The 14,851-nt window shown below is 43.9% G+C and overlaps 2 protein-coding genes across 6 annotated transcripts in view; both read right to left on the reverse strand.

Moving 5' to 3' along the window:
• Positions 1-9,861, reverse strand: part of LOC132456160 (electrogenic sodium bicarbonate cotransporter 1-like) — a 31,293-nt gene extending 21,432 nt beyond the window's left edge. Inside the window, exons 1-3 of one of the 5 annotated variants that reach the window (XM_060050412.1) lie at positions 9,447-9,861; positions 4,073-4,146; positions 3,298-3,474 (exon numbers count right to left, since the gene is read on the reverse strand). In XM_060050412.1, coding sequence (XP_059906395.1) covers positions 3,298-3,474; positions 4,073-4,146; positions 9,447-9,466 — 271 coding nt within the window. In that variant the 5' untranslated portion in view covers positions 9,467-9,861. Of the gene's footprint in view, positions 1-3,297; positions 3,475-4,072; positions 4,147-8,973; positions 9,417-9,446 lie in introns of those variants that run through there. The other 4 variants (XM_060050409.1, XM_060050411.1, XM_060050410.1 and 1 more) reach the window with 4 other exon arrangements.
• Positions 9,862-10,256: 395 nt separating this feature from the next.
• dck (deoxycytidine kinase) lies at positions 10,257-14,541 on the reverse strand. Its single transcript, XM_060050416.1, has 7 exons — positions 14,260-14,541; positions 13,789-13,904; positions 12,688-12,881; positions 12,183-12,330; positions 11,036-11,151; positions 10,554-10,653; positions 10,257-10,450 (listed from the first exon to the last, which is right to left on the reverse strand). Exons 1-7 carry the CDS (start codon positions 14,351-14,353, stop codon positions 10,424-10,426), a joined length of 795 nt encoding a protein of 264 aa, XP_059906399.1. The 5' UTR covers positions 14,354-14,541; the 3' UTR covers positions 10,257-10,423.
• Between the last annotated feature and the right edge of the window lie 310 nt (positions 14,542-14,851).

The raw sequence follows: 14,851 nt of genomic DNA on the forward strand, positions 1-14,851 counted from the left end.
CACCTAGTTCATATGAGGATACAATCAAATACTTTGTAGGTCTCAATAGAGTTCTGAAAAGACCCCATAGGCATCGTAGGATAAACACAGGCCTCACTAATCACACTAGGGCTGCGTTCCCAATGAAACTTTTTCTTTGTACTTGTAGTCTGTACTGCAGCTACCCTTACAAAGCACAAACTGTTGCACCAGGATAGTCATATATTGGGACATACTACCGGTGATTTGACAGGCTCAGTCGACATATCTTCTGCTGCGCAGAGGATTGTGAATAGCCTAAAGCATGCTGGCTTGCATACTGCGATATGCGACCGGATGTAGTACAACATCCTGGTATTTTTGGCATACTGCATTTTCCAAACTATGCATTGGGACATAAAATATTTCTGGCACACAAAACAGTTTGGTAGTACGAGTTTTGAAATGAAAGGCAAAGGTCTGCTCGGTTTATGTACCAGGGCAAAGGAAGTAGACTGAACTAGTGAAGATAAGACAGAGACCATGTACCATGTCTCCTTGTACATCAAAGTAGCGGACCCATAATTAGCACTATGAGCGACACCCGTGTTTGTCCTAAGACGACCCATCTGTGATAAGGGGCCGTTTCCTCATTTTGATGACAAAACACCATCAGAACAATTTCCAATGAGATGGATCTTCTCATTGTTACAGGCCCCAATCTATTCCAGTTTTCCACAGTGTGGTCTGACAGCCTCGTCCAACCCAGGGTCCCGACCATGTGCCGTAGCAATTAACTCCACTCCGGAGGCAAAGAGGATTGGGAGCCACCAAGGTGTCCGTAAGTTACAGTTAAGCTCCAGGCACGGCTCTATTTATACGCCGCTCGCTGGATATTTCATTGAGGAGCGTGGCAGCGGGTGGTTAATGCGGCCAAACAGTGACGGGCATCTTTTAATCCTGACATAGCAAGCCCCAATTAGAATAGACTCATTTAGCCGGTCTATTTGAATACACACAAAGAACCCGCTTGACCGGTTCCCCTGTAGTCTGCCCTCGTTTGATATTATGATAAAGAGAGTCAACACAAATTAAAAAAACTTTATTGTTCTTTAAATTTATTTAAACTTTAACTCAAGCAAAGCAATAATTTCTACATCAAAGTGACATGCCTCAGGACTTTATTGTTAAGATAGGCTTTCAATAAGCTTGGATGTCATAGCAAACTTCCTCATGTTCACATGATGCGCACAATGCAGCACACACAGCGTTCTCAATTAAACCCATGCTTTGTCATTATTGCACACAACCTTGTAAATGGACAGCTGATGGGAAATTCTCCCAAAAATAAAAAAACATAAACGAGATTGAGGTCATCGGTGTGATTGAGTGACTGAGTTTTTGATTGAGAGGTACAAACTTCTTTCATTCAGTTCCTATCCAAATTGCTACACATAACCTTTAAGTCACAGTAACCTATAAGAGTCGCGGTGAGTGAATATCGTTGGCATAGAGCCTGCTGTCAACACAAATCATCACCCAACCCAGCATTTCCCCCCTCTCAGTACCAATGTATCAATGAATAGGCCACTTTACCGTAATCAATAGACATTCAGCTGTTATCAAACAACGACTGACAGTGAATTCAGATAAGGGTAAGACACTTTACACAAGGATCTGTGGGTAGGCTGTGGGCATTGACTAAGGAGGCAAGTAGTGCTCTGGCTGGGAGATAGGAAACGCTTATGTGTTACACTACATTGACTTTCGGAGAAGAGCTCTATGCAAAGCAGAAGAACTAGGTGGTGGGAAATACTTAAACCGATCAAAATACCTTCAGGTGTGCGATAAGGTGTTAATCAACTGTGGAGGAATGTTTGAGACCGCCAGGGAACTAAAGTGAGCGGGTCATTGTTTGCATTACTCAATCACCTATACATACGTACTGTTCCGAGTTATTGTGCGAAACCAAACTTTTATGAAACAGCCACGTGTTTAACGGTTTAACAGATGATAATCGTTCAATTTACTTCAAACAATAAACAAAAAGGATTTATGTCTCCCAAGGAGTGAACTGAAATAAAGCAACGTAATGAATTAGCACATTGCTATACAAGCCTTCAACTGTATCCCACATAGACGCGTGTCTGTGAAACCAATATACGAACATAGCGACGCCATAACACGGCATCTCCAGGGGAGAACAAAAGCTGGAAAAAAAACTTCCAGAGTGGCGGCTGCAGGCCGGAGGACAGCCAGGCAGGGGGCCTGCTTCGGGGGGGGATTAGCAGAGGCGCAGGCCTCCTGCTGTGGAGGACTTGCAGAGTCAAGACGCTCTAATTGGGTCTATATTGGCTACAGTGCCACCCAGACTTTAAACACTAACGAAATAACTCTTGCTAAGACTTTCTGGGAAATGCCAACCTCCAGACACTTTCGTCACGCCTTTCTTCAACTTTAATTTGATCCGTCGTGTGACAACAATGATCTGCGGGATTAAGTAATTCACTAGCCCACCTCAGCTTGCTCTTCCTGTATGAAACATTAATCTCTGTTAAACACGGTTTCATTCGAGCCTCTGTGATTATGACACAGCTCCGTTTTCACACTTTGCATATTTTTTTCCTTCAACGCCGAGTGTGAGAAAGATCAGGATCATGTTACAGTATATGCAAACGATGCTTCCTCAATCCGTGTAAAAATCGACCCCCCCCCCCCCCGAGCCACCAAATCTCCTTTTCAAACCGCCTTCTCCCTTCCTAAAAAAGACCTCACGACATCCTCAACAACATTCCCAGGACCAGAGGTGAACGCTGCCTATTCGATTTACCACAGCCGCTTTCTAATCACCACCATCGTCTGTTCCTGTGCCTGCGCCTTTTCCCTGTAGGCCCTCCCCAGGGGTCACACCCGTTCTCTTTTCCTTCCTGGGTCTCCTGCTCCACCCAGCAACCTCCCGCACACATACCCAGTCATTCAAAAGCCCGCCACTTGTTACTCAAAACTGTCAGAGCATTTTAGAGGGCCTTACTGCCCTACTTCTGCTGCTCTGGCTAAGCTAGCACAGTCCAGCGTTTGTTAGCACTGGTTCAGTCTTAAGCTGCTGCACTGGCTACACCGGCTGAGCCGAGCACCATCTCTGCCTCATACCGCGTCTTCTCTGCTCTGCTCCGGTAAAGCCAAGCCTGGCCGACTTCCAGAACCACACGCTTTTTACTCTTGCGTTTGTCCAAGTTGTGTCGACGCTGGAACGGTCGCCGCGCCTTCACGCAGCATGGTGACAGAGACGGTGAGGGGGGGGTGGGGGGACGGGGTTTCGGTCCCATCGTGTTAACTCACTGAGAGGCTTGAGGATGCCGATGGCAGCCTCGTCCACCACCTCGCCGTCCGACTTGCTGTCCGCGCTGCGCTCCGCCGGCCTCTCCCGCCGCTCCTTGTGGCTGGACTTGCGGCGGTGGCGGCGGCGGCGGTGGAAGCTCTTGGGAATGTGCACGCCGACGTACACCGTGTGGTGGCCTGCGGGGGTGACGCACACGCACACCACAAAGAGTTGTGGGTCACTGAAAGGAAGTGACACGCATCGGCGGGAACCGGTGATGCTGATAAGTTAGGTCTAGAAACAATAGCTTGAGGAGTTGTATGGCATTATGCCATTGAAGTCATCAGGGAGCCTGTAAATAAATGCTCTTTGCAAGTTCTTACATGGACAATTTTGACAAATCACCCATGAATAACATTAAAAAAACATTTTTAAGCTACACCAAATGCACTGGTAGCTATAAGATACCAGTGCACTTGGTGTGACACAACACAATAGAGTAGAACTAAACATAACTTTATATGGAGGAAGTCATGTACTTTTACTATTTAAAACTAGAATGGAACACGTTTAGCATTCCCCAACTTGTCTCTCGCTGCCTTCAGCAGCGAGAGACAAAACATACTCACATAATCACTTCCTGCACCACAGTGCGTACAGGAAATGATGGGTAAATGTATCCAGGAAGCAATTGGCGTGATAGACTTGGTCAGATAGTAGGACGAGCAAACAAGTTACAGGGAGGGACAGATCCGTCAATAGTTTAAGCCCGTAGCAGAGGGCGCAGAACCTCACCTTCCACCTCCTCTTCATCACAGACATGTTTGACAAAGGATGCTCCTCTATCCAGGACTGCTTCATCCTCCACCCTTCAACGAGAACCAAGATGTGATTAATACAAATAATACAATGTTGATTTAAAGGCACCCAGTGCAACTTTATGTAAACATTCAATGAAAAATAAACATTCAATTTCTAGTCTTTTTTACACGTAGTAAGTTTCAATAACTCCATACCATTACATATCGACATTCAAGGAGCAAAGATGAGACGTCGGTGTGTGGTGAGAACTGATAGAAAATCGTAAACAACAACAATCGCCGGTGGGGAGAAGCCATTTTTCCATTGACTGGAAGCCTGCTTTATTTATTGTAGGTTACAAAAAATAAAGAAAATGGCGGCATTGTTGTTGTTATCGATTTTGTATCAGTTCTCACCACACAACGACGTCTCATCTTTGCTGCTTGAATGTCGGTATGTAATGGTATGGAGTTATTGAAACTTACTACATGTAAAAAAGACTAGAAATTGAATGTTTATTTTTAAGCCTCGAAAGTTGCACTGGGTGCCTTTAACCCTATGTTTACTGGGGGTTGTGTGCAGCCTTTTAAGTCTTAGTTTTCTGCAATTCTATAGGCTTGAAAATCATTGTGTTGTAAGCAGCACATATTGGACAGCACGTTTGTCCAATGACAGTACGCATTGGCAATCCCCGTAAAACAAGCTTGGCATCACCCAAGCCACATGAGGTTGAGTGTCTCGGCAGACTGTAAAGACTGATTCGTTCCTTTTCTAGTTCCTTGTCCTGTGGCAGTCAAACCACTTTTTCCTCATTTTTGTCTCTATTGTTTACTCTTGCTATGCCTGATGCACTGGTATTGCTATGGCTACAGATAGAAGAATCAACCTCCAGGAATTCTGACTCACTTCCGTAATACTGTAAAATATTGGCGTGTTTGCAGGAAAATTTGGTTATTAAGTGACAGTTGGGGGGGGTAGAATCAGGAGGAATGTGAATTGATACTATAGGTTTTAGTTTGATTTGGTCACGCAGCGTGTTAAAACATGGCCACTTACTGTACGTCAGGCCCATTGCACGCCTTAGAAGTGGAGCAGAGAAAACCTGTGCCAGAACTGTGGTTTTAATGTTCAATCTACATGTGTAATCTACTTTGAGCTCAGGAGGTAGCATCTTTGAAAGGTGTTGCTCGTGCAACTCTCTGTTTGTACCACAACAGAGAGAGAGGGAGCATTCGCTGCGATGGATTAGATAAGAATGTAATGAAACCAATACCAGTATAAACTGAATTGGTTGCAAACTTTGTTGAATGGGTAAATCCAATCAGCAATCACCTTCTTCAGAGTAATGAGAAGCAATGTAGTTTCTCCAGTCAAAATAAAGTCTTCAGGCTATACTTTTATCTTTAAATAAGAAATAAGGGGTATGCCCTCCTTTAGCCTGTGCCTGTTTTAGTAGATAAAGTGAAGAAGTAAGAAATTAATAAAGATCCACACCTTTCAGAAATTCCATCATCTGCTACAATAGAGGGTGGTTGGTTGGAAACAAAATGGCTGTATACCAATAACTGGACACATTTATTTTTGGTTTCTCCTTCAAATCTGCTGTGACTGACAAACTTCCGAGGTACAGGACGTTTAGTTAGAGATTGAGTGGGAGTGGGGGTGTACACAAACTATATAAACAGAGTCAGGAAGGATACAACAACTTGTTTCCCCTGATAGCACGGCTGCAAGCTCATCTGCATTCCGCCAGTCGAGAGCGTTGTTGACCTGCAGGACTGCACTGTTCTTCTCTCTCTGGCACTCTACAAACCAAAAGCACCGCTGACCTGATTATGCCCACAAGAAAAGGACGTATCCTTTAGTGTACCAAAGTCAGGTAACCATTGATTTGTCCCTACCAAATATCACTGATCAAGCTGAAGGTTATTTTATACAGATATAGCGTTAGAATGATCCAATCATCCGTCTTGTTACAAAGTGATGTGACACGTCTGCCAAATATTAATTAATTCTCTCTAATCTTTAGGTCTGTATCAGCTAACCAACAACTTCCTCTGAAAGTCTTGTTGCTGGTCTGTCTTTAAGTGTACGTGTGCCTCAGACTAATGGTAAAGGATCAATGGCTGAGAATCCATCTTGCCAGTCCTCAAGGTAAATGCTTTTGGCCGAATCACAGTGGTTCGGACCAATCGGCATCCTACGCGGAACTACGTGATCTACATGATAGACATTGATAGACAGATGGCTCATCCAATCACCTGACAAATATTTTTTGAAAGGGCCTGGCCCTATCCGGAACAGTACCCATGGAGGACTTCCCAGATGGTTCTGTGTTACAAACCGTTTGGCGCCTCAGGTCCTACTATGCTATAGCACCATCATCACCATCACCACCACCACCACCATCTTCCCACCTCTGGGTGGAGATGGCACAGCGCCTGGCCCGGGAACCATGAAACTGCAAGGGTTGGAGTCACATGTTATTCTCACTTTGGTTACGAATATCTTCCCCTACTATAATCCCCAATTTCAGAAGGGGGTTTTCGGTGTAGTTCTACAGTGGCCGGACTGCAGTGTTTTTGGAAACAGTTACAAGCAAAAAGTGTTTCTGCTGCTGCAAGCCAAATTTTGGTTTGCCAGTTTCATGCTTGGATATACAAATATGAAGTGAAAGAAAGCAAAACGCCCCGTTGACCCAGATTTGAGGCAGTCCATCATCAGACTAGAATCTTAAATTGTGAGACTATCCAATCCCTTGCACGTCTGGTTGAGGTTATAAACATACTCTCCTCCTACAGTGGCATCAGCAGTTAACCGATTGTCAAAATGTACGGACATGTTTAGTCACGCGTGGTTTACAGATTTTTAAGATTCCAAACAACAAAAATGTTGTTATGCTGATTCAGCAATTCCCCATAGGAAAGTAGGCAGGTAGGAGATGGTATTGGAGTCAGCTAAGCTGACCACGCTCAAAATTATGCTATAGAACATGCCTGCAAGCATGTTAGGTTGTTAACGTTCCAATTGGCAAAGACAGCCAAACATTTTCTCCAGAGAATGCACTTTCTAGTTTTCCCTCCCCTATGAAGAAGATGCTGGCTGGACTGTCACTTAATGGCAGTATCAGCTGACGAGTTGCATTCCATGAAGTTCTTGGATTTCCGATGTATGATTCTGGTGGACTGATGTGGGGCGTAATGCCAACAGAGGGCAACAAAACGCAGTTTGAAAGGCAAGAGAAAGGGTTTGAAAAGATATGGATGCATGTGGAAAGTGCAATAATACAGGGACTATACTGATCGTACTGATCATTAATGTACACAAATCTAAATGAAAAAGAGAAGTTGTTTCAAAAAGACATCCCTTGAGTAGAGGACAGGTTAAAAGGTGAGAGTGGCCAGCGAAGAGGCTTTGGCTCCAAGCTAGATCTTGGATGATCAGAGGGAAGTTGCAGAAAACGACTTAAAAACATTATATACCGAAAAATATAAATAGTTACAAAACAAAAACTACAAGTTAAAAACGGGTTAAACACCCACCGGCCCATATCCAGTTATAATTCTGTGCATAGATTTTGTGCCTCTGTTGTTCAACACGGCATGGCTCGGGGCAATTGTATATCCTTAAATAAACTGTTCAAACTGGAACAATGTTTGACCAGTAAGGGGGACAGGCTACTGACCGAGGGACAAACAGCAGCATCTCTCATCGAGTGATCAGCAGATTAGGTCGGTATAAGCCAACCAACTCACTTGCTTCAGGCAGGTGAGGTTAATTAATCTGTATACTTTGGAAAGGTGATGGAGTGCAGGGAGAGGGTTTTCCTACCAAAGCTTTACTTCTAGAAGTCGCCCATCCTCCCCTTGTACTAGGGGCCCCAGCCTCACCTGTAAGGGGACCCAGCCTCACCTGTAAGGGGACCCAGCCTCACCTGTAAGGGGGGCCAGCCTCACCTGTAAGGGGGGCCAGCCTCACCTGTAAGAAGGGCCAGCCTCACCTGTAAGATGGGCCAGCCTCACCTGTAAGATGGGCCAGCCTCACCTGTAAGATGGGCCAGCCTCACCTGTAAGAGCCCAACCTCACCCATGGGGTCAACATTTCACTCAAGACCCCCAAGTAAACCTCCATGGGCCGAGGGTTGGCGATAACATGACATTGGAATTTTGCAGTCTGAAGCCTGGCCACAATAACATTTTCAGGCATAGGCTATAGAGGAATATTGTGCAATACAACACAGACAGTTGTAGACAGTCAGGAAGAGAGGGAGCCTACAAATAACAATTTGAACAATGAGGAAATAAATCCTAATTTCCAGTCGTCTGCCGTTCTTACACCAAGTGAGATGCATGTCTTTACAAACCGTTTCCGTAGGCCAGTTTAATCTCAGCGAGGTTAAAAAGTGTGCGTCGACCACTCTCGTCAAGATATATTTGGAGGATTCTAGGGCGCATAGTAAACGCGCACAGTGTGGACTGTTGTTACAATCTCTTGCCAGGGTCCCTTGGCAATAGGCAGGTACTAGCTAGCCTACATACTGCCACTTAAGCTGCTTCAGAGTTCAGTGACGCCCAGTGTTCCGTGAATTACGCTACGTTTCTTTGCAGTGGCTCCATGCCATTGCGCAATTTGGGAGCTACATCTCAATGCATGCAGCAAAACATGCACTATTTCGATCAGCTATCCATGCATGTTTCGTGGAAGTTTCAGAAACCGATGCAATGTCGCCAGCGTGTCTTGCGAGTGACTACAACGGTGGAATCCTCCCCAGCTATTGCAATTATTCCAGTGACTTTCTATCGAGCAAATGCAACATGCAGGAAGCTACGTTCGTATAAACAGAGTGCATTTTGGTTCGCATAGCCGTTCCAGCAGGTCAGGTCACACACACATACCCCATAGCACGATCGTTTAACCGAAAGACTACTTTTGGCAGCTCCTAGGGGATCCTAATGTCGACGTAATTCATCATGACAGGGTCTCGGAAAATAGATTAGCAATCATTTAAGTACAACGGCGGTAGGACCAGTAGTGTTGCTGAGGGTTGATGCTTTAGGTCTAGTGTTGTTGTTTTTTATGGTTAGTGGAAAAGAACACTGTCTTGGATTACATGGAGAACAGTGCGGGTGGAGCACATGGTGGAAGGGGGTGTCATGGTGTTTATCCGGAGAGGACGCAACTCGACAACCAGATTACGCACATGATCCTCATCCACCCCGTCCAACCATACTTCCAATCCGGGGTTAAAGAGCGAATACAGCAATAATTCGATTAATACTAGCCTACAAAACAAAATGACATGCAAGACTGCATTGGTGTAGTGGGCATGTCGATCATATGCCGGTAGATATGATGATAGGAGACTTACTTGGTTTTGTCCAAACTCATGTTGTCCAAGTGGCCTCTCTAGAATGATCTATTTTAAATCATGGATCCAGACTTCAGAGCCAGCAGGAGCGCAATAGGTTGGCTGACTTTTTAATAAACTTTATCTTCTAAAGTTTCAGCCGCTGTTGCGCGTCGGTACCATAGATCAAGATGTCAATCCTTACAGTAACCTTTCTATCCCCGAGTATATCCCACACCTCGGCTTCTATTGATACCTTGTATAATCCAGCAGCCCATGTTCTAGAAACACCGTCCGAGGAATTATCGTGAAGAAACAAGTCTGTATAAAGAGGCTCTGGTCTGAGCTCAACGTGTAAATGTCCCGATATATAGTGCCATCCCTCCTTCAGCGTGACGCCATGGCATGCGTAAAGGGGAGGTCAGAAAGCGAGGCGCGCCTCTGCTCTACCTGAGCGACTTCTCACGCTTCATGCCTCACAACGCGCCAAATCAGATGATTAGATGGTAGGAAAACCCGAGACGGTAATAGAAATCTTCAAGCAGTTAAGGTTGATATAAATCAGTGTCAGGGCTTTTCATATCACTAAATGATTACCCTAATATATTATTTTATTTTGTTATTCAGTTTAGTCAATTGAAGTCATGAACTAATTTGTACATTTCTATTTTCGTTCTGGTAACGTCAACCTGAACACTGTCCAGGTAAAGAAAGTTAGGTGAGATGTTTTTTAAGTCTAGCACCATCTTCTGGAAATTGGTAGAGGGGGCCCACAAAATATGGTCAGAATGTTTGTGCCTTTTTATGCAATGTGGCAATCTATTAGTAAAATAAAATAAATACATCTTTATTAGTACTGGGCACTTAAAAGAATTTCATGGAAGTGTTCACATGAAAATACAATACAAAATATAAAACATCAAATAATTGAAATATTGTCACACACAAATGTTTAACAGTTGTCAATAAAATCCACTCTCCTTCTCCTCAGATGACTTCTAGATGCTGCTTAAAAACTCCTTCGCCTAGAAAGAAATATGAAAACAGATCAACACGTTAGTCTAACTGTTTATTTGTTTGTTTTTTAATGTGATCAATCATTTCCAATTATGGGATTGACCGTCTCACCTTCTCTATCATGTTACTGCACTTTTCTTCATTGCAGATAAAGTCTTCGTTTACATCCAGTGTCAGAATTGGCACTTTATTGAGAAACTCAAATTCCATCCTGTTGAACAGGAAACAGATTTAGTTTTGGCAATGAAATTAAAAACATTTGACTTTTCAATGAGTTGGAGCGCTTAAGTAATTTGTAACAGTAAGTCATTTTTTTGGTTTTATGTATTAAAGATTACGGGTAATGCAAATAATTCAGATAAATGGAAGGGACTTGTAGTCCTTTTTGACATTATCCAAAGTTGTACAGAGGATGGAGCTCCAAAGACATTTCTAAATACTTCTGAAACAAAAGTCTTAAGAATGAAGGGGCACATTAGGTAAGGGCAATCGACACACACACACACACACACACACACACACACACACACACACACACACACACACACACACACACACACACACACACACACAGCTGATTCGCATGAGCTCACGGCATGGTCTTGTGCTGCAGCCAGCTCTCGTGCTTCAAGTGGAGGTTGTCCAAGTACTCAAGGGGAATGTCCTGCTCCTCCGTACGGCCTCGTCTGCGCAGTCTCTCCATACATCTCTGTACACACACACATCCAATGACCTGAGGTCGGGAAACAATCTATCCTAGAAAAACGAGGATACATTACATAATAATGAAGGATATATTTTTTTTTGTAATTTGTTACAAAATTCTGACACTTTTTGGATTCTGAATTGTTTCGAGACTCCAAAAACAAAAAAAAATGTTTTGTTTGCCTTTGTCTTTTAACATTATGGCAATCAGTTTAGATGACTTTTAAAAGATATGAACATACTGTGGAGTGCTTGTGGATGGGGCTGGTTGAGGCTGCACACCTGTTGTGCATTGAGCTATCAATGTGCCCAGGTTAAACCAGCCATAACCAAACACACCCAAGGCTATCTTCTACATGCATCACCATTTGCATGTGTCCTTGACTTCAAACTCTACAATCAACTGGCTTCCAACACCACCACCCTGTGTCCTGGTCTTGGAGGAGCCCAGTTAAAGCCACCTACGTGTCGTGTAGCATTTTCCAGGGCTTCATAATCGTATACACACTTTAATCTGTTTTTGTGCCATCATATACGACAATGCCCTTCTTAGCGCACAGCGGACTGGAGTACATCCTGAAATTAGTTTGCCGATAAACTAAATTGAGAAACGATTTTTAATGAAAATCGTGACCAAGAAGAATTAATAGAATTGAGTCGAGAGCTAATGAAAGTTTCCCCCCCATTTTTGGTTGTGTTAGTTCACACACACTTCTATGCCCGGGCCGCGACCCAATCTTTAGTTTTGACCCAAATGCCTCTGCCATCCCACAAGGACAACATTTTAAACCAATCGACATATGCCCGGCGAAACAAACCGTCCAGTAAACATATGCACATTGCACCGCAACAAACGACTACTCGTAGTTTGTTTGCAGCGATAAAATCATTTGGCCCAAGTCCGTCAGCGTCGACCGGACCTTTCAAATCCATAGGCATGATCAGACGGCCATCGCAAGTGGGCTCCTCACCCCAACGTTCGGCTCAAACACTGGCGTATGGATGGACTGTATCATCAAAATTACAACAACATACCTCAGGAGAAGCTCTGAGGTAGATGATGCCATCCATCTCGATCTGCTTGCCAAACTGAGTGTGCAGCCAGCCGTGCCAGTCCTGGTAGATGGCCCACTCTTCCTCATTCATACAGTCGCTCTCATAGAGGTTGGTTGCAAAAATGTACCTGAAGGGGACACACACACACACACACACACACACACACACACACACACACACAGTGCGAGCGAAGAAAATTAACACCGTTGTTGGGAGGAAAACAATGGTCACAAAGTCGCTTTGCATAAAAGCGTCTGCGAAACAACCAGTGACAGCAGCAAATAGATACATATCGGTTTAGCTGCGGCCATTTGCCTCACTCCACTGGATAGGCTCATCTATCCAGCATACATCTAGGTGGACACTCACTTAAGATGTCACAAAAACACAGACAATGGCCGATATTCAAACGGCCTGTAAGGGCTAATCACAGTCACATTTGGTGGTATAATGTCATCCCTTGAATAAAAGAGTGCGTGTCTACCTATCACTGTAGATGGATCGCTCGCAGAACTGCACAGGGTTCTCGGCCTCACGCAGTTTGCCGTTGAGCCCGTTGAGTTGGGAGCGCACGCGGCTCATGCACGCGTATGACTGGAACGTGTAGGCCCACCGCGCCGGCTTCTCGTACATCATCTGCAGCACGTTTCCACCACTCTTCTGAGACTGGGTCAGCTCCTGGGGGGTGGGGGGGAGGGGGGGGGAGAGAGGCAGGTCCGTTCAGTTACAGTCGTCGTCAGGACGTGCTGAGCGTTCCTCTGGGGGGATAACCAGAGTGGATGGGGAGAATGACAGTTGGCTCTTTAAAACCGAAGGCCCCGTTTAGCAGCTGCTTTCCAGGCGCAGAGTTCACAGGGTTACATTCAGTGCAATGGTTGTTCGTATACACACAGTGAGCTGTTTTGATTAGCGGACACTTGAAGGTATTTGTATATGGGAGCGGAGAGCTTGAGGAAGATGGAGATGACGCTTCACACCTCCATTTTTTTGGAGGAAAAAAATAAATGTTTTTCCATCATGGTTTACACAATATAGAGGAAACCATCAAAACTATTTAGTATGTGTAAGCCTAAGGCTTGTTCTTCAAAAAAGTGTTTATGATGAGCTAGAAATGTGGAATATAATGGTTACCCCTTTTATATAAATTATATTATTATTATTTTATTAAAAGGTAGTATAGTCACTTATGGTACAAGTTTAGCCAAGTCCTTATTCAAAAGACTTTACTTCGCTAGCAATCCTCTATGGGGTAAGGTTTTCCATGGGGTATAGCTGAGAAAGTATTGTGGAGACAGCATATCTTGTACCTATAGGAGTGGTTGAGGGTGCGATGCTGGGACTAACGTTACTGGGCTTGTCTGTGTACTCTGTGAGGCCATCTGTTACTCAGCTCGGCATATAGCAGCTGCATTCTAAAAACAGTTGAATTCCCCAGAGTCAAATGTAACATTACACGTTTCAACAATCGCTGTTTAAAGTTATACTTTAAGTTAATTCAACCACAGCACTGCGTTTATTTTTGTTACACACATGTCTCTTCTACAGTTTACACTTGAGAAAAGTTAAATTAATGATATACTGATACCTCAGAATCGCTCTGCTTTGTTTGCACGTTGCACCACCTAGCGATGGGCTCGGGCACCACAGCCCAGTCGCTGTTCTCCTTCTCCAGGAGGCGCACAAACGAAGACTTTCCCGCCGCTGCGATACAGGAAGTGACAGCAGAAGGATCATGTTAGTTTCATTAAGTACATTTAAAACACCCTCGTTATTTCTGACATAAGGCCAGCATGGTCAAGATAACCGTGAACAACTACTTTCCCAGCCGTGTAAAATAAGATCGATGAGACCAGAAGCTATGAAGAGGGAAGGTTTGTATTCAATCACCCTTTAATATAGTTCACCAATTGAACATGGCTATAAAACAATCCCAATATTGAATTTCAGCTAGCAAAAGAGTGACAACTATGATGAATAATAAGGCAAGAAGGAATGACCGATATATTTTGTTGGCTCTCAATTAAACTTGATAAACAAACCCCAATGCTGAACTTACCAATATTCCCCTCGATCGAGATCCGCATTATTCTCTTTTCCGAACTGTTGTTCGTTGAATCGGTGTGGACTCTCTTGGGTGGTGAGGGAGACATGTTCAGAGAATAGGATAAAGGTTCTTCTCTAACGCGTTGTTGTTTCCCACTTGGAGCCCTCTCTCAAAATTTGGCGCATCAAGCTGATTAGCTATGGGTCAGGGGCGGGTTGCAGAGTATGCTTCACCCATTGGTCTGGCGATATGTAAATCTAGTGTCGTCAAGCACTCGTCACTACTCCGCACTAACAGACCAACCTTGCTCAAACTAGTTTTTTTCTGAATTCCTTTCTGAATTTCATTCCAGGTTAGGACAAAAACAAAAGTAATTGCCTGTTTACCGGCTTTATCTCTTGAATATTATTGTGATAGTATAGTTTGCATATATTTATAGGAAAAAAGTTACATACATAATTATTTTGCATAGGTCTATTTGTTCAACATCTTACTTATTATTTTAATGTGATCAACTTCTATTTACAAGTATTATGTTTTATTTCCATGGTTCACAAACGTTGAGAATCTTTTGTATTCTCACATACCAGCAGGTCAATAGGTA

The sequence above is a fragment of the Gadus macrocephalus genome, chromosome 4 (genome assembly GCF_031168955.1).
Source record: "Gadus macrocephalus chromosome 4, ASM3116895v1".
NCBI lineage: Eukaryota > Metazoa > Chordata > Actinopteri > Gadiformes > Gadidae > Gadus > Gadus macrocephalus.

Bases quoted from the DNA above. Each gene is read 5' to 3' on its own strand.
- dck (XM_060050416.1), bottom strand. From the start codon at position 14,353: ATGTCTCCCTCACCACCCAAGAGAGTCCACACCGATTCAACGAACAAC. The intron at 12,882-13,788 runs GTATCAGTATAT...CCCACCCCCCAG, and splicing joins CAAAGCAGAGCGATTCTGAG to GAGCTGACCCAGTCTCAGAA. The intron at 10,654-11,035 runs GTGAGCTCATGC...CCTGTTCAACAG, and splicing joins CTGCAGCACAAGACCATGCC to GATGGAATTTGAGTTTCTCA.